The sequence below is a fragment of the Octopus sinensis genome, linkage group LG24 (genome assembly GCF_006345805.1).
Source record: "Octopus sinensis linkage group LG24, ASM634580v1, whole genome shotgun sequence".
In the NCBI taxonomy this organism is placed as follows: domain Eukaryota; kingdom Metazoa; phylum Mollusca; class Cephalopoda; order Octopoda; family Octopodidae; genus Octopus; species Octopus sinensis.
This window is the reverse complement of record NC_043020.1, coordinates 30,228,601-30,255,132: the sequence shown is the minus strand read 5'-3', so window position 1 is coordinate 30,255,132 and position 26,532 is coordinate 30,228,601. Positions and strand designations below refer to the sequence as shown.

The following is a 26,532-nucleotide window of genomic DNA, read 5'->3' as shown; positions in this document are numbered from 1 at the left end:
TTTATTCTACCGGTTTCTGTTTATTTTTCTTTTCTTTTTTTCTTTTTTGTTTGATCTTTTTGAATGGCTTGATCTGTTCTTGTTGCTTGGTACATTGTGTGTGTGTGTGTGTGTGTGTTTGTATCTGAAAGAAGTGTTACAGAAAAAGAGAAGGAAAGGAAGAAGGAGAGAAAGAAGAAAAACATTTGTTGATATTTTTGCAGCTGGTCAGTCTTTCAATAGTAAATGATTCTTGGCTTTTAGAAATGACAAACCCAGTTGGTCACATCAAGGGGGGCAAAATGTCACTTCTCAAAAAATTGCCTGGATTTCTTTTTATCATTGTTTTGTGTGTGTGTGAGAGAGAGTGGGTGCCTGTGTATCTGAAAGGGAAGAAAGAAGAAAGAGAAGAAGAAGAAGAAATAATTGTGTTGATATTTATACCATTGTTTGATTCCTGTGCTGATATGGATTGGAGAATCTTGATGAAAGATTGTTTTTATTTATGTGTGTAGAACTCTGTGTGTGTGTTTAATACAATTTACTTTTTACAAAATTGGTCCTTCATCTAGTACAAATTATTATAGAAATATTTTCAGCCATTCAATTTGGGGCAGAACTTTGTTATGAAGTATTTTCCCATATTTCTCCTGAAGGAGGTATCATTCTTTGGACATTTATAGAAGGGAAAGATCTTAAATTTTCCTTCTCCACATGTATCTAGGTGTTTACTCAGTGGAATCTTTCGCAGTTCCTCCTGTCGGACATGTTGTCGGTGAGTTCTGGCTCATTGGCATAAAGAATTTCCAGTCTCACCTTCAGTGTCAAACAAATACACTTTGTTGTTCCCTGACCTCTTTTTCTGTCTTGTTTTTTTGTACAATTTTGAACTACATACATATAAATATATATATGTATGTATGTATGTATGTATGTATGTATGTATACATACGTACACAAGTTAAAATTCAGAAAATGGAGATCTAGCATTAATATAATTTATTAAGTGCAACAATTCACCATGTTCTCCATTTTCTGGATTTTAATTTGAATATTTATAAACCAAGATTTATACTTAAACCTATTATTTTATGAATATTACTATTCAGAAATAAATAATAAGCAATGAACCAGTAATTCATTGGATATTTTTATCCCTTAATGAGGCTATTTTAACCTCTATTTAAATTTATATATAATAATAATAATAATATGAATTTGTGTGTATTTCCTGATTCTTTCCTCAAAACAAACTTTATTAATCTCTTCCCATCTTTAATATTAAAATAGAACATTTTACACAGTAACCTCTCACTACTGTGAACAACAGACTTGCACTTAAGAAATGGTTCCCATGAAACTGGTACAGACCAGTTGGAGCTCACCACTTTAAGTGTGTGTGTGTGTGTGGATGGATGAATGGAAGTATTTATGGACTGTGTGTGTGTGTGTAATGTATATATACACACATTTACATATATATATATATATATATATATAATATATATATATATATATATATATATATATATATATATACTTTATTTAAAGCAGCAGAAAATTCAACAAAATCTGTTACTCTGAGTTTCTCGTTGCCGTTCATCAGACAGTTTTTTTCTAGCAAAAACTGTCTGATGAACGGCAACGAGAAACTCAGAGTAACAGATTTTGTTGAATTTTCTGCTGCTTTAAATAAAGCATATTACTCTACCACTGGTATTTGAGTACTCTTTTTTCCACCTTGTTTCACATTTATGTGTTTACTCCAGTATATATATATATATATATATATATATATATATATATATATATATGCATACATGTGTGTGTGTAGGAGTGATTACTTGACTTGGAAGAAATAGCAGCCAGATCTCAGACCTCCCTCACCCTACACCATGCTTCTATATAATAAATGGAAGAACATATTGGATATTGTGGCACAGGGCACATTGTGCCTGGGGAAAAAGTGAGATGGTCATGCCTGAAAAGCCTTTGATTTTAGGTCAGTATAGAGATAGGGCAAAACAACAAGAGTAGTGTTTAATCTAGAAAGAATATCGGGTGTTGGGTTGGAAGGATTTGTTCGGGTGGATTGACAGAACCAGTGACAAAGGAAATACCTGGAGTATTCACTTGCATGCTTCTGTATTCCAAGTTCAAAGCCATGCCCTGGCGGCAGGGTGGGGTCTGTGTCTTTCAAATCAGTTATTCAGGTCGACAACGAGCCCTGCATCCCTCAAACTAGATATTCATTGGATTTATGTCCTAAAACCTGTCATTCAAACCAAGCACTGGGTTTGTAGCCCTCAGAGTCATTGTTTACCCAACTCTAGTGCTTTATCCCTCAAACCAGCTGTTAACCACAGGGGTGTGCCCCAAAATTAACTGTAAATAAAACCATTGAGCTTTTCCCCTGAAATCAGAGGGTAACCCAGTCATAAAATCAGCTGTTTATCCTACCACTGGTGTATGTGTATGAAATCAGTTTTAACCCAACCGTTGTGATGTGTCCCTGGGACCAGCTGTTTGGGTTAACCGCTGGGGGCTACAGCCTTGAAATCAGTCTGTTAATGCAACCATTAGGTTTGTATCCCTCAAGCAAGTTGTTAACCCTACTTTTGGGTTTTTGTTTTTCCATTCAGTTGTTCAGGGCAAACACCAGGAGCCGTTTCTCTCTTACCAAGTTAAATCTGTCTTTAATAATTGCTGTTTATTTGCTGCAGAATATGTTTCGATTTTCTCATCCTGTTGTTGTTGTTGTTGTTGTTGTTTCCTTATATTTCATCCCTTGATCCCTTCTTTTATCACATTTTGTTCTTTCCATCAATTGATTTTTTTCTTCACATTACACATATTAATGTGTGTGTGTGTGTGTGTGTGCGCGCGCGCGCATGCATGCGGGCATGTGTGCATTTGTGTGTTCATGTATGTATGTGTATAAATGAATATATATACATCTACATATTTATATATGTGTAGGTAGATAAATGTGTGTGTGTGTATGTATATATATATATATATATATATAGAGAGAGAGAGAGAGAGAGAGAGAGAGATGTAGATGTTAATGTATAATCATACACGTATATAAATAAGTGCTTAGGTCTATCTTTATCTTTTGTTTCTCTTCTCCTCTCTGCCACACCCACCCATGCACGCCCACCCCTTTTACTTTTCTCCCCCACCCGCCCACACACCCCTCTTGCCACCCTTCATTTAAATCCTTTTATTAGTATTCCTTATGATCTTTCCATTCTTTTGTCATATCAAGAATAGCAAAGCTGCATAAAACAATGGCCATTATAACTCTTGGCAAAGCATTCCACCTCCATCCATCCCTCCCTCCCTCCCCCGCCGTTCCTCCACACCCACCACCACCACCTTCCATCAAATCGCCCCTCCCACACACACACACACGCACCATCCCCTCCATACTGTCTGTGGCAACTTCAATGTATCAGTAACTATGGAAATAAGAACAAGGCCATGAAACAGGAATCTAATGATATTATTACTAATTAAAGATATTTACTCAGTGCTGCTGCTGCTGCTGCTGCTGCTGCTGCTGCTGCTGCTGTCGATGATGATGAGGAGGAGGAGGAGAAAGAGGAGGACGTTGTTGTTGTTGTTGTTACTTTCTTCCAGTAATCCCAAAGTAGAAACTGTTTCATTTCCATGTCATAAATTACTGTTATTAAATTATTAATTTCATTATTGTTGTTGTTGCAGTTATTAAAAGAGTGGAGGTGTTGTGGTGGTGGGTGGGGGAGGATCATTGGAGTGGTAGAACTGAATGAGATGTTGGACCCAAATCGTCCGTATCGCAGCATTCACTTATATCACTTTAATATTCTGGTTTCAAATCCTGCCCACGTCAGTTTGGATTTTGTCTTTCGCTGTTGCTTTTTTAAAAAATTTTTTTTTTGCCTTTCATCTCTCTAGTTTCACTAAATTTAATTACCAGTCAAATATTGGGGTCAGGATAATTGACTACTCTGCCCCACCTTCAGCTTTTGCCTATCATCATCATCATCATCATCATTTAATGTCCATGTAACCGGCTTGCATGTGTCTTTTGAGGCAGAATGATGTCTAGACAAGGCTACACACATACTTACATGCATATATATATATATGTGTGTGTGTGTGTGTGCATGTGTGTAAGGGCAAAAGAAAAACATTTTCTATGCCAGTATGCTGAAAAATAGACCTTAGATTGTGGTTAGATGATCTAAGGTCTATTTTTCAGCATATTGGCATAGAAAATGTTTTTCTTTTGCCCTTATTTATAATTGTTTAAATTTTCATCTTGAAAGGTATTTTAATATGCTGGCCACTGATAAAATTTTGTTTTTGAAAAATTTCATCCTTATATTAGAAGTATATATATATATTAATCAAAGTGTACAGTATTATATATCCATTACTGCTGATCTTACCAATCAGTTTTGCATTAGGGGTTCAACGGAGTGTTAGATAGCAGTCCGATTATGTAACCCTGCGCTCTTCAGAGATGGCAGCTATGGAATGGAATATGGCGACTCTCCATTAAATGATGCACCAAGTGTTGACAATCCCATATATATGGAGTCGTCATGCTGGTGACACATAAAAAAGAGGTTGGCATTAGGAAGGGCATCTGGCTGTAGAAACCTTGCCAAATCAGATTGGAACTTGGTGCAGTCCCCCTGGCTTACCAGTTTTCAGTCAAACCGTCCAACCCATACCAGCATGGAAAACAGACGTTTGACAATGAAGATGATGACGTCATCACCATTTAATGGCCATGTTCCATGCTGGAATGGGTTGGACTGACTGATTGGATCCACTGGGAGCAAGAACTGCTTCAGTGTCTGCTGTAGCATGGTCCCTGTAGTTGGATGTCCTTCCTAATGCCAACCATTCTACAATGTGTACAGGGTGTGTCTTCCCTGCCACCAGCACCCATTGAGGTTACCATGTAGCTCACAAGACTACAAACTCCAAGGGGGTAGGGTGTTGGCTTTATGCTGGGGGGGGGGATGAGGGGTTAAAGTATGAAAGGAGTGCAATAGGTGGGGAAGGGGCAGAGCAGAAGATTCTTACATTTCATAGGGAAGGGAGAGAATGATCAGTAAGAACTGCAGAGAGACCCCTTATTAGGGACAAGGTGTCGTCCAGTTGTCCTGCCAAGACCTGAGGGGAGTAGAAGTGGGTGTATTGAACATTGAGCATCCCCTCACCAGGCCTCTATATAGGAGACTGCATTGGTCCCTTGTCATCCTTTCACTAGGCTTATGTGTAAGGGTGTAAGGGACTGCACTGGTCCCCTCCTCATCCCTCTATAATTACCTCTCTGTCACAATTACCCTCTTTGCCCTCCTCTACAGCCAACCACCACCCCACTCTCCTCCACTTCACAACGACTTCTGTTGCCACCCACTACCTACCCTTCATCTCATCCCTCCACTCACCACTCACTCCCGGCCCAACTCCACTCCAAATAACCCAACATCAGATTTTCTGATCTTGAGTGCAACGCCCTAACCACGAGGCCAGGTGTGGCTGTGTGGTAAGAAGCTTGCTTCCCAACCACATGGTTCCGGGTTCAGTCCCATTGCATGGCATCTTGAGCAAGTGTCTTCTACTATAGCCTCGGGCCGACCAAAGCCTTGTGAGAGGATTTGGTAGACGGAAACTGGAAGAAGCCTGGAACTGGAAAAGGTGGCAACTCGGCAGAAACATTAGCACACCGGGTGAAATGCTTAGCGGTATTTTGTCTGCCGCTAGGTTCTGAGTTCAAATTCTGCCGAGGTCGACTTTGCATTTCATCCTTTCGGGGTTGATAAATTAAGTACCAGTTAAGCACTGGGGGTCAATGTAATCGACTTAATCCATTTGTTTGTCCCTTCTATGTTTAGCCCCTTGTGGGCAATAAAGAAATAGGAAACTGGAAGAAGCCCGTTGTGTGTGTGTGTGTGTGTGTTTGTCCCCCACCACCGCTTGACAACTTGTGTTGGTGTGTTTATGTCCCTGTAACTTAGTGGTTCAGCAAAGAAGACCAATAAAATAAGTACCAGGCTTTAAAAAAAAAAACTAAGGTCACTCCATTTGACTAAAGATTCTTCAGGCTGGTGCCCCAGCATGGCCACAGTCTAATGACTGAAACAATTAAGATACACACACACACACACACACACACACACACGTTACTCTTTTATTAGTTTCAGCTCAAGAGCTGTGGCCATGCTGGGGCACCACCACCAACATACAAATATATACATATATAGAGCATACACACACACACACACATGTTTTTGTGTGTCTGTGTTTGAAATCCACAAAACAATATTTTCCTCTAAATTAGGCAGTTTTTAGTCAAAAATCATCTCAGCAACTTTCATATGAAATATGAGATTTTATCGATTAAATTATTTTTGCTGTTTTTATATTTATTTTATTTCTCCTTTTTTTCTATGTATGAAAAAAAACTTAACTTCATTATTTTCTTTTATTTTATTCATTCTTTATTTTCTAATTTATTCATTTTATTTTTTCTGCTTCGTACTTTTTTCAAATCTAATTTTGTTTATTCAAAACAGCTATTTTTTAAAATTTATTTCTGAACTTTTTTCTTTTTTTCCATTTTACTTATTTTTAGAATTCTTATCATTAATCTTATTGTTGCTATTATTATTGTTGTTGTTGTTATTTTTATTATCATGTTGATGATGATGATTACCATTATTATTATTATTATTATTATCATAAGTATTATTTTTTAAATTTTATTTTGGGTTTTTTTGGGAAAAAATTATACATTTATTTTTTTAATCATCTTTTATTGGAGGTAGAAAAAAGGAAGGAGAGAGAGAGAGGAAAGAGAGAGAGAGAGATACAAAGAGAGAGAGGAGAGAGAGAGAGAGAGAGACATTTGTAATAATATTTCTTTTTTTAGTCAATCTGACTGAATTAAATTTTTTCTCCTTTTTTTATAATTTTCTTTTTTTTTGTTTTTACTTCTATAATTACTGTCATTTGATATTGAAATGTAATTTTATTATTATTATTTATTTTTAATATTATTATCATCATCATTATTACCATTATTTTATTATTATTTATCTATTATCTTTATTGTTGTTGTTGCTATTATAATCATCACCATCCTCATCATCATCATCTTCATCAGTTGTCATCATCACCATTATCATCATCATTACTATTATCATGTTTTCATTTATTTGTCTATCATTTGTATTGTTGTTGTTTTGTTGTTATTATTATTATTATTAGTAGTAGTAGTAGTAGTAGTTATAGTTTTGGTATTAGTGGTAGCAGCAGCAGCGGCTTTTTTTAAATATATTTTTATTTGTGAAATGTACTTTTAATGGTGGTGGTCATGGAGTGGGTTGGGGTTATTTGTTCAGATTAACTTGAAAGATGCAGGCAACAACAGTAATTTATGTTTCTACTGTATCACCTCCTTCATAAATTAGAAGCTTTGTACACATTTTAAATGTGTGTCTGTCTGTGTGTCTGTCTGTGTATGTGCATATGTAGTGTGTACAATCGTGTATGTGTATTTTCATGTCTGTGTGTGTGTGTGTGTTTGTGTCTATGTATTTGTGTATCTTTATATATGTGTGGTTCCGTGTATGTGTGTGTAACTGCTTTTTGTGTTTGTATGCGTGTGTATATGGCTGTTTCTGTGTGTGTGTGTGTGTGTTAGTGTGTCCCGTATATGCATGTGTGTATATATATATTTGTGTGTTTGTGTGTGTGTGTGTGTGTATGTGTTGTAATACATGGAAAGGACCAGAAAACCGGGAAATAGATTTTCTTGTATTTGCTTATTTGAAAATTCTATTTCCATTCCTCGCAAACCTCCGTTGACCTCCAAACCAATTCTGTCTTGTCATAAGACTTCCCAGCTATAAATTAAAATGTTAGATTCCGTTGGCACCACCTTCAGCCATCTGCTGCCAATATAAACACGCAACATTGAACGAACCTCAGACATTGACAGATCAGGTTATTCAACCATCTAGAAATAACAACCAAATATCCCTCAAACCACACCATGCCCCTTGAAAGAATAGAGAAGGGTCTCTCTCTCTCTCTCTCTCCTATTAACCAAATATGGTTGTGTAGGTAAAAAGCTTGATTCCCAACCATCCTAATCATATGGTCCTGTGTTCAGTCCCACTCTGTGGCACCATGGGAAAGTGTATTCTGTTATAGCCCTGTACCAGCTACAGCTGTGGATTGGATTTGGTTAATGGAAACTGAAAGAAGCCCATTGTGTATAAACATGTCTATGTATGAGTGACCGTATTCATAACAGTGAGGTGCTAACAAAATGCAACGTATCAGGTATTGAAGCCATCCTCATCAAAATACAGCTTCAATGGTCATCTCCCACACATGAGTGATATCAGAATACCAAAGCAACTTCTCTTTGGCCTTTTCCCAACAAGAAAGTCAGTTGGTTGGCTATTCTTCCGCTTCAAAGACAAACTAAAAGACAGTCTAAAGCAGTGCAACTTTCCCTTTGCTTCCGAGGGAAAGACAAAGCAGCAGAACGCAGGATTTGGCGCCAGTCCTGCTTCTCTTCAGTTCAAAGATTTGAGCAAAGTCGACTCCAACATCGGGACCAACTTCATGCACGCTTGAAGACACGCTGACAAAATGCTACTCCCTTAAATGGAAACCTTACCTGTGTTGCATAGGATTAAGGAACATTTAATATTTGTGATGTCTCCCATATCTACCCAGTCTGCTTGGCTGCTACACGTATCACTCCATTAAATAAAATATCTGTTTGTAACAGTAAAATACTTCTGAATTTTGGTAATCAACCATCTTATGATTTGGTTAAGTTGAAGTTGATGGAAAGAATATGAATTCCTCTGAGATTTTAAATGCAAATATATTTGTCATTATCGTTAACAAACTGTATATTGTTGTTACTACAAACGACAAAGAAAGGATGCTTGCACCAAGTGAGAAAGTTCAAAGTTGATATAAGATGTGTAATTTTAGCAGCCACCTGGTTTAGCCATGCCTTCGTCATTGTCATCAACTCTGCCGTCCATTGGTCTTGATATTATGGTCAAATCACTTGCAGTTGACCAGTTTAAAGGCAGCACCATTACTATTTACCAACTCTATTGTCCAATGGCTAAAATATACTAAATACACAGAAAACACACCAAAGATGAAATTGTTTGATGAGATCTTCTTTTACTGTGTGTCCGAGTGGCCCTTTTTTTTTATTGGTGTTATCAATAATTGAGTGAATCACTTTTTTTGTTGTTGTTTTTGTAGTGTATCTAGCGATCCAGGTTCGATTTCTAAGTGTCTTCGGACTACTAAATATTCCTTCTATAGTTTCTTTATTTTTTCCCCTCTAATAATACCAACCACAAATTATCAAAGGAAAATACTCTTCTCTCTTACAGGTGCCTCTGCTGGATGATTCTTCTAACATTATGAAAACCAATCGAAATTCCAAAGACTTGTTCCATAAAGTGCCTGAATTTGAAGTGGAACGAAGAACTACATTGAAACCCCCTTTGCCCGCACATATAGGGCATAAACCTATAACCAATGGTAAAACCAAAAAGTAAGAAAAATTGAATGTTTTTCAGAAAATATTTACGACTCAAAGGTTTGGGCATCGTGGGTAAGTGTCTTCTACTATAGCTCTGGGCTGACTAAGGAACTGTGACAGAGATTAAAAGGACCTTCCTAGGCCTTAGGCTGGTTTCCTGGATTCTATGGCATATAAGTCTTCCACTTAGATGGGAGGACAGTCTGTCACAGGGTTAATCCTTTTTGCCAGCTGAGTGGACTGGTGCAATGTGAAATGAAGTGCTTTGCTCAAGAACACAACACACCACCCAGTGCAGGAATCGAAACTGCAATCATACGATAATGAGTCCAACACCCTTACCACTAAGCCACACACTTCCACACACATATATATGTGTGTGTATATGGAGGCGCAATGGCCCAGTGGCTAGAGAAGCGGACTCACGGTTGTAGAATCGCGGTTTCGATTCCCAGACCGGGCGTTGTGAGTGCTTATTGAGCGAAAACACCTAAAAGCTCCACGAGGCTCCGGCAGGGGGTGGTGGCGATCCCTGCTGTACTCTTTCGCCACAACTTTCTCTCACTCTTTCTTCTGTTGGCCTGCTCGCTTAGCCAGTGGGGTGGCGTCATTCGAAGGCTAAAACAATGCAGAGCGCATTGTGACCAGCGATGTGTAGCAACATCTGATGGTCTGGTCGGTCACATGATCACGTGATATATATATATATGTATGTATGTATGTATATATGTATATTTATAAATAGTAAAATAAAGATTCAGATAGAATCGGGTACTTGAAAAGATATGCAGCAGGTAGGGTTCGATATACCTGTGATTCCGGCCTACAGTTGGTAAGTATCAAGACATTCCAGTTGTGTTCACAGAGGAAACCAACCCTATGAGTAATTAGCACCTAGGGGCTGGTTCAAACCATGCGTTACATTGAATTGTATGTTGTTGGTATAGTCTAGGGGGTCTGACAAGTCGTAAATCCCTTTGGTGTGTTATAATCAAATGAATAATTGCAGACAGGGGATAATTATCAGCTCGTTACAGCTGTAACGAGCTGACAATTATCCATCGTCTCTTATTATTTATATATATATCTTCATCATCATTCTACATTCACTTTTCCCTGCTTGCAAGGGGCAGGTGGGATTTTTTGAAGTAGATTTTCTAGGGCCAGATGCCCTCCTTGTTGCCAACCCTTAATTGAAAAACAGGCAACGATTAGCAACAGGGAAACAGCTTCTCAATGACTTTTTTTGTTTGACTCAGGCAAGCATTGGAAGAAAAGGGGACACAAAAAGGGACAAAATGAGTGACAGTGTGTGTGTGTGTGTGTGTGTCTGTGCATGTGTGTGTGCATGTGTGTGTATAATGATGAAACAACAAGAGAAATAACAAGAGTGAAGTCTTCTCTTGTTTCGTGTTTGCTTTAATGCTGCCATCTTTGCTCTTTGCAGACATGTCGACTGGAGCCACAGTGATATTCAAGAGGAAGGTGAGTCACATATTTGTTTCTTTATAAAATACAGCTATTTCCTATGTAAACCCAGTGTTTCTTATAGAGGGGTGGGCTAATAAGGATCTTTATAAGGACCACCCCTTCATAAGAAACAAACTACCATCTTAAATAAACGTTGAAATGGTTTTAAACTTTTCAAATTTGTTCAACCCCCATGGCAAAGAAAGAAGAAATTTATGGACTCAGAGTCTTTTTTGTGTCCACATTAATAAATGAGGAGAGGGGTTGGGGGTGGGGGCAAGAGGTTGGGTGTCTGAGAGTTTTGCAGGATTTTTGACATCAGTGGAATTGGTGTGGTTGATGTTGTTCTTGAGAAATTGTATGTCCTCAACTGCTGGGGTTAAAAATGAGTCAGGAAAGAATTCCAGAGTGTTCTTCATAGAAACATCATCATCATCATCATCATCATCATCAGAGTTATGTTTTAATGATGCTCTTTAAAATTTTTGTAGATAAGAGTCAAAATATCAACAAATATTGAGAGAGAGGGAGGAAAGGAGAGAGAGAGAAATATGTAGATATAGAAGGAAGAAGAGAGAGACGTACAAAGATACAGATAACGGAAAAGAAAGAAAGAGAGGGAGAAAGAGAAATGAGAGAAAGAGATAAAGATAAATAAATAAATAGTATACAATTAAGTTCCATGTCTCTGGGTTAGTTAAAATGTGGATGAGAAGAAGACAGGGTTCTGAGTTGATGTTGAATGAAGCCAACCAGGTCCAGAGAAACAGTGGTAGAGGAGGAAGAATGAGGGGACAGCATGTCTGTGAGAAATCAGTGGATTTTGATGGGGACAGATGACTTGGTGCCAATCAGTCAACTATAAACACTAGTGAGATGATGATGATGATCATTTAATGTCCCTGTTCCATGCAACAGATCCTGTCAAACCATCCGGCCTATTCCATGGAATGGGTTGGATAGTTTGACAGGCTCTGATGAACCCAAGGACTGCATAGGATTCCAGTGTCTCCTTTAACAGGGTTTCTACAACAGGATGCCCTTCTTAATGCCAACCACTTTTTTTAAATTTTTTTTTTTTTGTGCCGTCAACTCTAGTGAGGATGCCATGTTGCTTGCAAGGCTACAAACCCTGAAGGGACAGCTTTATGCTAAGAGATGAAGGGTAAAAGTATGAAAGAAGGGGACAGAGCAGAACAGGTAGAGGGGCTAAATGGTGACTCACATTTTAGAAAAAAAGGGTGAGAACAGTCGGGTGGATGTGGAAAGAGATATAAATAGAGGTGATGAAGTGTTAGGCTGGATCCTCAAGGTCTGAGGTGGGTTGAAGTGAGCAGGGACATGGGAAGCAGGATTGGTTGAGGGTTGCAAGAGAGACTAAATAAGAGTGAAGGGCAGATGTAGTGACCGGTGGTTGACCAATGATGCATGATTTGTGGGTGGTGGAGTGGAGTAGCAGATGATGATTGGGAGTACGGAACAGCAGAATAATAGTAATTTTACAGTAGACAGGAGAAGGATGTGAGAGAGAACTGACATCTGATTGGGTACGTTGCAGGGGTGTGAGGGTACAGGATAATTAGATAATATTAACTAATACTAATTACTTAATTACCCCATGCTATCTAATTAATATGTGTCATATTTTTTCCTTTTATTTATTTATCATTGTTGTTGTTTTTAGCCTTGAACCTTTCGTTAAAGGGAATTAAAGAAGAAAGTCACAAAATACAGAAGTTCTCACCATCCCAACAATGTCACCACCAGCAGCAGCAGCAGCAGAAAGTGCAACTGTCTCCCCCACCACCGCTTCAACAACAACCACAACCAAAACATCAACAACACAGTCAACAACCGCACCGCCAGAAAGTTCAGCTGTCTCCACCGCCAACACTACCACCACCACCAGCGCTACAGCAACAACAACACAATCAGAAAACACAGCACCAGAAAGTTCAACTGTCACCACCACTACCACCACAGCAACAACAACAACAACAGCAGCAGCAGCATCATAGTCATCAAACACATCAGCAGAAGAAAGTCTCCCCATCGCCAAAACACAGTCACCAAACACAAAAACTAGAGAAACCCGAAATTATTAACACTTCCCATCCAAGGTTCCCTTTGGTCAAACATTCCAATCTCCTGGACAGAAATGCTGAACAGTAAGTGTCTGGGAATCTTTTTTTTGCTTTTCTAGCCATTCCACCTCTTCACTCTCTCCAACACACTTCACAGAACAGCTGAACACTATCATCATCATCATCATCATCTTTTAGTGTCTGCTTTTCAGGCTGGCATGGGTTGGACAGTTTCATTGGAACTTGTAAACCAGAGACTGCGCTTCTTACCTCAGTACATTTTTTCTACTGAATATTTTTGCCTGTAACTAACATGGATAGATTCCTATCATGGAGATCTTCCAAACAAGCTAAAATAAAATCTAGATTTATTTAAAAGAAAAATATTTTGGCTCAGAATCCCTTTATTTTCCCATTTGTCATCACACATATTTGACATAAACCTTTTTTCTATGGAGCCAATTTTCAAATTCTTAGATGTGTATGTATGCATTTCCCTCTCAAAGCCCTTGTCTAAAATGCCAGCCATCTCCCTAAATCTACACAATTCATTCTCTGTAGCGTAGGGCACTAAAGCATTCCTTGATGATCTGTTGGGGTTAAGCATCGAATTGCACTTGGAACATTCGATGCAGGGATTGCAAACAACTGCAATGGTGAAATGGAGATTGGAACTAACAATATGAGTTTGTCCCAAGTTCTCCTCCGTTTGCTCTGTGTTTCATAACCAGTGATAAAACCACTGAGTCTAATGGTTGCTTAACAACCAAATTGGAAGAAGCCTGGCTGGGGATTATCTACACAGAGATCTTAACAGGAGCAGTTGTACATCTATTTCTACACACACACATATATAAATATATACATATATATGTATATACATATATACACTCACACACATATATAAACATATACACATATATTTATATATATATATATATATACACACACACACACACATACATATATACATACATACATACATACATATACACACACACATATGCTGAGTCATTTTCATTGCGTGAAACTATTGGTAGCTCATAAAAACTATATATTGTGTTTATTAAACATATCCCTCACTAACTGAAGTAAATTTTTTGGTCATCTTACCTTAATGGAACAGTATACTAAACATATATGTGTGTATATATATACAACATATATATATATATATATAAAATACAAGAATGGGACAAGAATGCAAAACATCCAGACAGACGATACAAAGAAAACAAGGACGGGTCATTCAGAGTTTTCTTTCCTCAGTCGAGTTCCAGATTAGTTGATTTAATTCCAGAAGCAGTATTTTATCTCTTTGTCTTCTCCTTCTTCTTGCAGAGATCCAAACACATTAGTTGAGTGTGAAACATTTGAAGCTTATGGCAAGTTCCAACCGTTTAGTGTGTCTGTCACAACAAACTCCATGTTTCTCATAGTAAGTACTCTGGGATGCTTCCTGGTTCTTCTCTTGTTCCATTCCCGGTCAAAGGCACTCTGCCGTGACCATCTTTCTTTTTCCTTTGACCTCTTTTGCTCTGCATGGCTGCACGGCTCCCACAAGATTCATTCAGACAGATTTTCTTCAACGGTTTTGTGAAACTCACCACAAAATACGTTCTATCTTTTTTATTTCTGCTTAAGTGTACTACTTATTCCATTGGTCTCTTTTGCGAAACCGTTAAGTTACAGGGTTGTAAACAAACCAATATTAGATGTCAAGCTGTGTAAGGGGACAAACACAAACACATGCACATACACAAATATATGTGTGTATGTATGTAATTAATTTTATATATACACACACACACACAGACATATGATGGGCTTCCACACAGTTTCCATCTACCAGCTTGGGGCTACATTAGAAGACAGTTGCCAAAGGTGCTATGCAGTGAGGCTAAGCCTATAGTTGTTGAACAAACTTCTCAATTACACAGTGATGCCTGCACCCCTGTGTTGTGTGTGGGTGTGTGTGAGAGAGAGAGAGAGAGAGTGAATAACTATAGTTTAATCTTCGATGCTCCCTGATCAAGCAGACCTCTGTTCAAAGACATTCCAACTTTGACCATCTCATCTTACTCTCGTACGTATGCCTCTACATTCGGACATCTTGACATATCGTTTATGTACCTCTCTGTATGAAAATCTCAGCACATGGTACACATACCTCTCTGTCAAAACATCTGAACATTGTGTTTGACTTATACCACTCTAGTGGGGTCTTCTGAAGACTCTGTGTCTGATTTGACCCTTCAGCATATAAACTGGTAATGTCCAGCCCAAATGGTCCACCTGTTTTATATTCAAACTGACCATATCTGGCCTCTTACATCTACCCTACAATGTCACTCTAAAATATAAACAATCACGTCATACAAGCTGTGAGAAAATGCCTAATTAATTCCAAATAATGTGAATAAATAAATGGATTAGATTTGGCAGGATAATCTGAATGCTAAAGGGTTATCCATTTGAACACCAAGTCTGCAGGATTTGAAGACATCATTGAAGCTGTTCCTTTTCTCTCTCCTCCTTCAAAATTACGACACAAACACAAAACACGTAACCTTCATATTCGGGGTCGAAGATTCAGAAGAAGAAATTGCAAACAGTTTCATTCCATCACAAATTAATAAGATTTCATAATCAATCACAAATTAACAAAGTGATTTCTCCTCTCTGTTTGATGAGCAATCAGTGGCTAATGAGCTGATCCACTCTTCCGGTATGTAATCTCTCTGTTTCAATATACAATCAAAAATTAACGAGGTGATCCTTCATTCTGCCTGATAATCAATCACAGATTAATGAGATGTTTCTTCTCCACTTCATTAATTAATTGCAAACTAATTAAGTGATTCTCCTCTCTGCTGTTGTAGGATTTCCACTGCCACTTGACAAGTAGTGAAGTATTGGGATATTTGGCCGGTAAATGGGACCAGAACACACAACGTAAGTACATACTCTTCAACCAGTTGGTCTAGTAGGGGTCGGGTCGAGAGGAGGGTAGTGGTGGGGAAGGATTGGTTGAGGATATATATACATATATATCGGTGCGAATGGATTTTTTATACGGCACTGTTTTTACAATCTTGTAAATAATAATAATGGTAAGCACATGGCAATCCCCGTGCAATGACTAAGGAAAATAGTCTAATAAAGGGGCACATAAGCCCTTGACGGAAAAAAGGCGGCTTCCCCATCCTCATGGGGGTCGAATGTATAGAAATAAAATATTTTGGCAGAGTAAGAATAATGTATTGGTAATAATATTGGTTTCAAATTTTGACACAAGGCCAGCAATTTTAGGGGAAGGGGTAAGTTGATATCATCAACCCCCAATGCCTGACTGGTACATATTTTATCAACCCTGAAAGATTGACAAAGTCCACCTCATTTGCATTTGAACTTCAAATGTAAAGTCAGAAAACATGCTGAGAAGTATTTTTGTCTGGTGCAGAAATGTCTCAGCCAGTTCACTGCCCTCCATATTGGTAAGAATAATAATAATAATAATGAGGTTGGTCAGAAGAAATGAAAGGAACCTGTTTATTTGCAGGAAATGGAATGAAATACATATGTTATTCATCATCATCACCATTGTTTAACGTCCATCTTCCATGCTGGCATGGGTGGGACGGTTTGACTGGAGCCAGCCAGGCAGAAGCCTGCACCAGACTTCTGTGACTGTTTTAGCAATGGTTTTTACGGCTGGATGCGCTTCCTAACACCAACCACTCCACAAAGTGGACTCAGGGTTTTTTATGTGGTACAAGCACAGCTGAGATCAGTTTTGGCAAGGTTTTTAAAGCTGGATGCCATTCCAAATGCCAACCACTTTACAGTGTGGACTGGATGCTTTTTACGTGGCACCAGCACAGCTGAGATTTAAGAATTCTTCATCTAGCACTTGATGCTGGGAAAAGCAACGAAGCCTTCTGCTTCATTCTGCTCTTTGATAAATGAATGTAAAAATATTTTGTATTTTTCAATGCAGATCTGAATATTCTACAAGCATTCCCATGTCTGAGTAGATTAGGGGACAAAGAAAATGCTCCTTTAATTGAGGCTGAGGTGAGTTTTCTCATCTTTTATCTTTTATTCTTTTACTTGTTTCAGGTATTGGACTGTGGCCATGCTGGGGCACCACCTTGGAGGGTTTTTAAGTCAAACAAATCAACCCCACTATTTATTTTTAGTAAACCTGGTACTTATTCTATCGGTCACATTCAGCCAAACTGCTAAGGTACATGGATGTAAACAAACCAACATAGTTTTCAAGTGGTGGGGACAAGCAAAGACACACACATAAAAAGGGTAAATGAGTAAAGGCCTCCTTTTGGTCATGAATGACCGTGAGATTGCACCTAGAAAGTTACCATCCGAGGCACAAGTCCAGGCAAGGTTGTTTTAAGGAAGGCCAGTATTCACCCATGCATACCAGCCTCTCCTCTCCATGCCAAGGGAAAGGCAAAGGGGTTGATACTTCTTGGCACCAGTGACATCACAACTCATTTCTAAATTAATGGCTTGTAATTATAATTTCTTAATGAGTCATGCCATTTCTGCTTTTGTAAAACCCAGCTTCTCAAATTTAGCCTTGGTGTGGTTGTGATTAATGTTTAAAACTATATATCTGTAAGCTTATATATATATATCTGTGTATATATATATTGTGTCTATGTTTGTAAGTGTGTATGTACGTTAATGTATACGATGTGTGTCTATGTCTTATATATGTACTAAAAAACAAAATTATGAAAATTCTTCAAGGAATTTATCATGAATAAAAGAAAAGAAATATTTACATTTTTATGAAAATCTGCTACAGGTTTCACTTTCTTTTAAATCAATTTAGTCATGCTGTAAGAGCAGAAAATAAATTGAAATAAAACAAATTAATCTTTCATATCAGTTTTGGAAGTTCACATGTTTTCCTTACAAAATGCAAATGGTGTTAGTTGTTAGACTCGTTCTGATAGCTGCTGGACTGGATCATAATATAAATTTGCCCTTGTGAAACCTCTTAACTTTTATAAAATATCTCTCTATGTTTTCCTTCATCTTAAGCAAGCATTGTATGTAAATTAATATATGTTTGTGCCTTTTGTAGATTCGACATCGAATGAACAAATCTGGTTTGTCCCTGGTTGGTTGGTACCACAGTCATCCCCATCGTTCTGCCAGTCCAACTCTACGGGACATTGACTGCCAAATGACATATCAACTGAAGATGAAGGGTGTGGGATCCGTATACCATCCTTGTTTAGGTTTCATCATTGGTGAGTTCTTGGAATACCTTTGACCTTTAGCACACTTAGGTGCATCATGCACCTTTTCTCCCCTATTGCTACAAGTGCATTGTGTCACATTGAGCAGGGAGAAAACTCATACAGCAACACGATGCACCTACAGTATGCTAAAGGTTAATGCTTTTGTTCTTGTTGTGGTCCTTCTCAAAATAGCTGTCAGGGAAATGTAAATTCAAAAGGAATTTTACAGTTCCCAAGTTGTTGTGTCCACCACAAGGTTGGGTCCTTGTTGCAGTGTAGGGGCTTCTGAGTGCCTATACTACTGTGTTCACCAATCACTTAAGTCCTTCACTCATTATGCTTCCCTCCACTCTTTTCCACTCTGTCATATCATTCCTGCTTCTCTCCTTTCGGATCCCTGTTGTTTCCCTGCCACTTCCTTTTAGATTTTGCTGTGTTGTGTCACATGTTTCTCTGAAGGAATGCCTTCCTTGCCCACCTCTTGCTAATATTGAATTGCCATTGAAGCTTTTCTTTTAAATCAGAGCATTGGTCCAGTGCATGCTCCATGTTAGTCTGTCCCCTGATCTGTCCCACATGGAAGGTGCCCACCAGGAACATGTACTCCTTTGGTATTGCTCTCAGGGTCATTGAGACACACAACCCACCACACCGCAACATGGCCCCTGGATAAGAATTCCACTTTTTTTACAAACCAGTGCGGGAACCTCTACGCAGTTGCTTGAATTGCTAAAAATAGCAACCAAATCTCCCTTGCATCACACCTCACTGCCTTACGTATATAAAAGAAAGGTTATTATATTGGACAATATATTCTCTGACATACAAAAAAGATGGGATGGCCACATGTGGAACACTTTTGACCATAGGGTTAGTTTTCTCAGAATGTTAACCTTGGGATAAATAACAACAATGGCTCCTTTTTTTATTATTTCTTTTTTAAATGTGAAACTCCTGTTGAATAACTTCTTTGCTTTTGTTTTCTCTTTCCTCAGCTCCCTATAATAAGAGTTCGAAGAAGAAAGAATCGACTTTCCGAGCTTTCTGGGTAATGCCACCCCTTGTAGAGGTAAGTGATGACCCCTGGTCAGTATCTGTTGTGAATAGCACTGATTCAATGATTAAATGGCCAGTTTGCTTTCTTAATTCCATAAATCCACAATTTCCAGTCACAGTCAATTAACATCACTCGTTAATCAAGTTCTTTGCCACCAACAACTTTTCTCTCTCTTCTTCTCAACAATGGCCGGTCTTTTCTGCTTCTTCTCCAACTCTTCTTTTGTTGGTTTTGAATTATCATCAATGCTTCTGTAACTCTGTTTTTTTTTCTAGGAAGGGATGTTGATCCAATGTATACTCATTACCTCTAGGTTCTCTCTCTCTCTCTCTTCCATCTGGGGGTCTCCTGTTTCAATCTCCCTCTACTATACTTTTAACCTCTCATCAAAAAGCACAAAGCCACCTCCTTCAATATCACCCCACCCCCTCTTCAGTTGAGGTGTCTTCCTCTTGCAAGTCATTTGGTAACCTCACTGGTGCTGGTGCCACATATGTATAATCTCATTTCTCCTTCAAAGTATTCTTCACCGTCTTATAAAAGGAAAGGGACACATTTGAAGAATGGGGATCCTGGATTTTTCTGACTTAGGCTGATTTGTTTTTGCTTTTTTGGGAGGAGTGGAGTCTAAAGATTTAGCAGCTATTTCTAGCATGTAGAGCACCCCCTTAGAAGACCCCCTTCTTTAGCTCATTCACAAAACACATCTTAACTGATGCTGCTTTGAATTTCATTTTTAACTCAGTAACTTGTTGAATTCACTAAATATTTTATCCTCTTTTTTTAACAGCAACCTTTGGATTATGGAATTCCTATGGAAATTCAGTTTTCTATCTACCAGAATCCATCATTAACTGAAGAACTGCTATCAGAAATGGTAAGCAAAATCTTGTGCTTTTATTCCATTCCATTCTGGAGTTTTTAAAGTGTTTGGAGTGCAGCCCTGTTGCCATTGGTTGAGCAAGAACCATTTAGAGATTCTTGGTTGATTGTGTGGCACCTTGGACTTTTAATATGGCACCAGGCTGACCAAAGCCTTGTGAGTGGAATCGGTAGAGCAATCTTGAAGAAATACATCGTGTGTGGGTGTTACCATCATATGAGAGGATGTCATTTGTTTCCAGACTTGTATGGAAACGTGTCCTGCAAAGGAGAGCTTGGAAACAGGTGAAGGTTGGCAACAGGAAGAGCATCCGGCCGTAGAAAATCTGCCTCTATGAATTCTGTCTGGCTCATACAAGCATGAACAAGTAGACATTAAAACGACAACGACGATGATGATGATGATCTCACACACACACACACACACATATAACAGGCTTCTGCACAGTTTCTATCAACCAAATTTCGCTCACAAAACCTTGATGACATCAATCTCTGCTGCAAGATCCACTACACTCAGCAGGATTGAACCCAAAACCCTGGGTTAACTCACAAGGACAGGCCTGTCTCCATGGTTTCTCTTCCTCTCTTTTTGTTTGTAATTCTAAAAAATAATAAAAACATTGCTGTATCATGGCCACAGCCTCTGGCTGAAACCAGCAGAAATGGAAAGCAATCATCATGGAATTCTTTGATAGAAATATTTGTTGAATCAATTCCACACATTCCATTTTGTGTTAATGGTTTCAAATTTTAAGCACAAGGCCAGCAATTTAAGGGGGGGTATGAAGCTGATTGCATTGACCCCCAGTACATCACTGGTTCTTATTTTATTGACCCCAAAACGATGAAAGGTAAAGCCGACCTCAGAGGAATTTGAACTCAGAACCTATAAACTGACAAAATGTCGCTAAACAGTTTCTCTGGCAGCTTAATGAGTCTGCTAATGAGTCTGTTAATGAGCCTGCTAATGAGCCTGTTACTGAGTCTGTTAATGAGTCTGCTAATGAGTCTGTTAATGAGTCTGTTAATGAGCTTGTTACTGAGTCTGTTAATGAGTCTGTTAATGAGTCTGCTAATGAGTCTGTTAATGAGTCTGCTAATGAGCCTGCTAATGAGTCTGCTAATGAGTCTGCTAATGAGTTTGTTAATGAGTCTGCTAATGAGTCTGTTACTGAGTCTGCTAATGAGTCTGTTAATGAGTCTGCTAATGAGTCTGTTACTGAGTCTGCTAGTGAAGGCGTGTGGCTCAGTGGTTAGAGCATCGAGCTTACGATCGTGAGGTTGTGAGCTCGAATCCCGGACCGGGCTTTGTGTTGTGTTCTTGAGCAAGACACTTTATTTCACGTTGCTCCAGTTCACTCAGCTGTAGAAATGAGTTGCGACATCACAGGTGCCAAGCTGTATCGGCCCCTTTGCCTTTCCCTTGGACAACATCGGTGACGTGGAGAGGGGAGGCCGGTATGCATGGGCGACTGCTGGTCTTCCATAAAACAACCTTGCCCAGACTTGTGCCTCAGAGGGTAACTCTCTAGGTGCAAACGCATGGTCAGTGTCTGACCGAAGGGGGTCACCACCAATGGGAGATGTTAATGAGTCTGCCAGCTTGCCATTTTTTCCAATTTGTATTATTTTTTAATTTTCATTTTTACCAAATAATTTTTATTTTTTCCTTTTCATTTTCACAGAAAGCTTTGGTGGATTTCTACAAAGGTTCTCCGGATGTTGTCCGTTTTTCAAGCATTTGGCACCAATCAGTGACATACTTAGACAAAGTAAAGGTGAGTGAGTAACTAATTTACTGTCTGATAAATGGTGAGGAGACATTGAATAAGGTAGTCCTAGATACACTTACCTGGAATAATGATGGAACAGCCGTGGTTGGACTGTCTGACTCGTACATCTGCTCCTTTGGACCTCAGTTGTAGTTTAACTTATTTAATATCAAATCAACAGAGAGCGACCACCATTCTATCAAACGTGATTCATGCTTTGAAGGGATCCAAGTTCAAAAACCAATTTTATTTATTTATTATTTTCCATAATTAATTGAACCTAAAAGCAGCAAATCCTAACAGAAATTCACTAACAAAAGGGTTGAACAACAAAAGCCAGTGAGGCGGGGGGGGAGGGGGTCTCTATTTTAAAATTTCAAACAATTGTTATATTTGATATTTGACCCTTTAGCATTTAAACTGGGCCCCTTATCCAGCCAAAATATTCTACTTGTTTTATGTTCAAACCAGCCAGGTCCAGCCTCTCACACCTACCCTACAATGTCGTTCTAAAAATAAACAATCACATCATTGAAATCTCAAGGCTATGAGATAATCCATGATTAATCCAAAACGATGGGAATAAATAAGGATTTACATTTGAGAGGATAACATGAATGCTAAAGAGTTAAAAACCATTATTTAAATGAAGATAATATGAGACCATCTTTGATTAATGCTTTATTTATTCTATTTATTTTGTTGTTTTGCTTTCCTGAACAGTGGTCCCTCCTGACCAAATTGCCTCAAGACCAAGATGAAAATAGCTCTACTTTAGAATTTGTCCGTTCCTTACTGCTGGGGCTCCGTGTTTGAAAGGAAAGACACCATCACACACACACACACACCAAAAGGAACGAAAACTTGACAGAGGATTGGATTAAGATTAAAATATAAATTTTCCTTTATTTGAAGAATCCTTCAAAAGACTATTGGGTTAAAACATAATTATTATTCCTGTATTTAAAAGTGACTCAAAGACCAAGGAAACAACACCAGATCAGAATATTTATTTGTCACACGTTCTCAAAAAAAAAAATAATAATAATAATAATTATAATGATAATTAATTTTAAAAAGTTAAAAAAAACTATTGAGAACATTTTGTTGGATAATATTGAATATTCCATTCCAATATCTCTGAGTTGTGGAATAACATTTGACATTAATGAATGGCATGTATAGAGAGACCCCCACAGTTTAGCAACAGACATAGCATGGTATCTATGATGTTATTATTATAGAAATGTTGTGGAATTTGAAATACAAAACCATTAATAAATTTAGCAATATTTATGATGACTTTATTTTCCCACTTATTTCACACCTTATAGACACAATCTCTCTCACTCTCAGTATTCATATATATCTATGTGTATATATATATATAGATCGGTAACCACTACACACATTTTTTTTTCTCTCCTTGTTTCTTTCAGTGGAAGAGCATAGGCTCAAAACATAAAAGACTTTTTCGTATATATATATATATATATATATATATATACGAGGGACGTTCAATAAGTAATGCCTCTGACCCACTTGCAGTTGTTTGATCTAGCTGAAATTTTACATGTGCAATTATTATTATATCTCCATAGATTAAGTGACAAATTACAGCTCTGACTAATTGTGGTTTCTGATTTCCAGGTTTTTGAACTGAGTCAAGTGTGAAATGGAGCCTGTTGAGTGTCGAGCAGTGATCCGGTTTTTGTATTTGAAAGGACGCACACCACGCGAGACTTTTGATGAAATGAAAGTAACTTATGGTGATGATTCCCCATCATATGACCTTGTAAAACACAGGCATCGTGAATTCAAACATGTTCGGAATGCTGTGGAAACAGCTCCCAGATCTGGTCCCCCCCCCACCTTCTGCCAGTGATGAGGTATCTGTCCGTCAAGTTCAGGCTGCAATTTTGGAAGATCGACGCATAACTATTCGCCAAATATTTATACATACGTATACATATATATATAGATATGTATACATATGTATATATATAATTGTATGCATATGTATATATATATGTATATATATGTATACATATGTATACACATGTATACATATATATATGTATATATATGTATACAAATATATATATATTAATGTATGCATATGTATATATATATATATATGTATACTTATGTATATATATATGTATGCATATGTGTATAAATAATATGTATTATATATATATATATATTATACATATGATATATAATATGTATACATATGTATATATATGTATACATATATATACATATGTATACATATATATATAAATACATATGTATACAAATATATACATATGTATACGTATGCACATGTATGTATATATATATATATATTATACACACGTGTATGTATATATATATATACATACATGTGCATATATATATATACATGTGCATATATATATATATACACGTGTATATAGATATATATACACATGTGTATATATATATATATACACGTGTATATATATATATATATATATATACACGTGTATATATATATATATATATATATACCGTGTATATAGATATATATACACATGTGTATAATATATATATATACACATGTATATATATATACACGTGTATATATATACACGTGTGTATATATATACACGTGTATATATATATACACATGTATGTATATATATATACATATATGTGTATATATACACGTGTATATATATCTATATACACGTGTATGTATATCTATATACACATGTATATATATATGCACATGTATGTATATATATACATGTATATATATATATGTACAAGTGTATATATATATATACACGTGTATATATAAACATGTATATATAAATATATACACGGGTATATATATAAATGTTATATAATATATATACACATGTATATATATATACACATATATATATAATATATACACATGTGTATATATATATATATATATATATATATACACACATTGTATATATATATATATAAACATTGTAGATATATATATATACACATTTAAATATATATTATATATATATACACATCTGTATATACAATATATATACACATATATATATACACATGTGTATATATATATACATATATATGTATAAATACATGTATATATATAAATGTATATGTGTATATATATGTACACGTGTATATATATATATATATATATATATGCATGTGTGTATATATATACATGTGTATATATACACATGTTTGTATATATATATACACGTGTATGTATATATATACACGTATATATATACACATCTGTATATACACGCATATATATACATACACATGTGTATATATATACGTGTATATATATATTATATATATATACACACATGTCTATATATATATATATATATACATGCACATGTATATATATATACATGTATATATATATGTATATGTATATATGTGCATGTATATATATATATATATGTATATACACATGTATATATACACATGTATATATACACAGATATATATACACATATGTATATATATATATACACATGTATATATATATATACACATATATATACATGTGTGTGTATATATATACATGTGTATATATATATATAATATGTGTGTATATATATATATACATGTGTGTATATATATATACACGTGTATATATCTATATACACGTATATATATATACATGTGTATATATCTATATACACGTGTATATATATACACATGTGTTATATTCTATATACACGTGTTCTATATATACACACATGTATATATATATAAACATATGTATATATATATACGCGTGTATATATATAAACATATGTATATATATACACACATGTATATATATATATATACACACATGCATATATATATGTGTATATATATATATATATATGTGTATATATACATGTATATATATATATACATATACGTGTACATATGTACATGTGTATATACATATATATACGTGTATATATGTACATGTGTATGTATGTATATATACACACATGCATATATATACACGTATACGTGTATACATATACATATATATATACATGTATATATATATATACATGTGTATATATATAAACGTGTATGTATATATATGTGTACACATGTGTATACATACACATGTATATATATATACACATGTGTATATATATATATATATATATACATACACATGTGTATATATATATATACACATGTGTATATTAATATATACACATGTGTATATATATTATACACATGTGTATATATATATATATATTATATATGTGTATATATATATACACGTGTATATATATACACGTGTATATATATATACACATATAAAATATATATATATATACACATGTATATATACAGATATATATAACACATATATATATATATACACATATATATAACTACACATGTA

General features: G+C 36.4%; 1 protein-coding gene across 1 annotated transcript in view; it reads left to right on the top strand.

Moving 5' to 3' along the window:
• The window catches only part of LOC115224021 (MPN domain-containing protein), a 42,287-nt gene extending 18,870 nt beyond the window's left edge, over window positions 1–23,417 (top strand). Inside the window, exons 4-14 of the mRNA XM_029794813.2 lie at window positions 9,423–9,586; window positions 11,022–11,059; window positions 12,729–13,212; window positions 14,470–14,566; window positions 16,011–16,083; window positions 17,129–17,205; window positions 18,245–18,413; window positions 19,400–19,473; window positions 20,252–20,338; window positions 22,032–22,124; window positions 22,842–23,417. Of these exons, the coding sequence (XP_029650673.1) occupies window positions 9,423–9,586; window positions 11,022–11,059; window positions 12,729–13,212; window positions 14,470–14,566; window positions 16,011–16,083; window positions 17,129–17,205; window positions 18,245–18,413; window positions 19,400–19,473; window positions 20,252–20,338; window positions 22,032–22,124; window positions 22,842–22,934 (1,449 nt within the window). The 3' untranslated portion in view covers window positions 22,935–23,417. The remainder of the gene's footprint in view (window positions 1–9,422; window positions 9,587–11,021; window positions 11,060–12,728; window positions 13,213–14,469; window positions 14,567–16,010; window positions 16,084–17,128; window positions 17,206–18,244; window positions 18,414–19,399; window positions 19,474–20,251; window positions 20,339–22,031; window positions 22,125–22,841) is intronic.
• The last annotated feature ends 3,115 nt before the right edge of the window (window positions 23,418–26,532 follow it).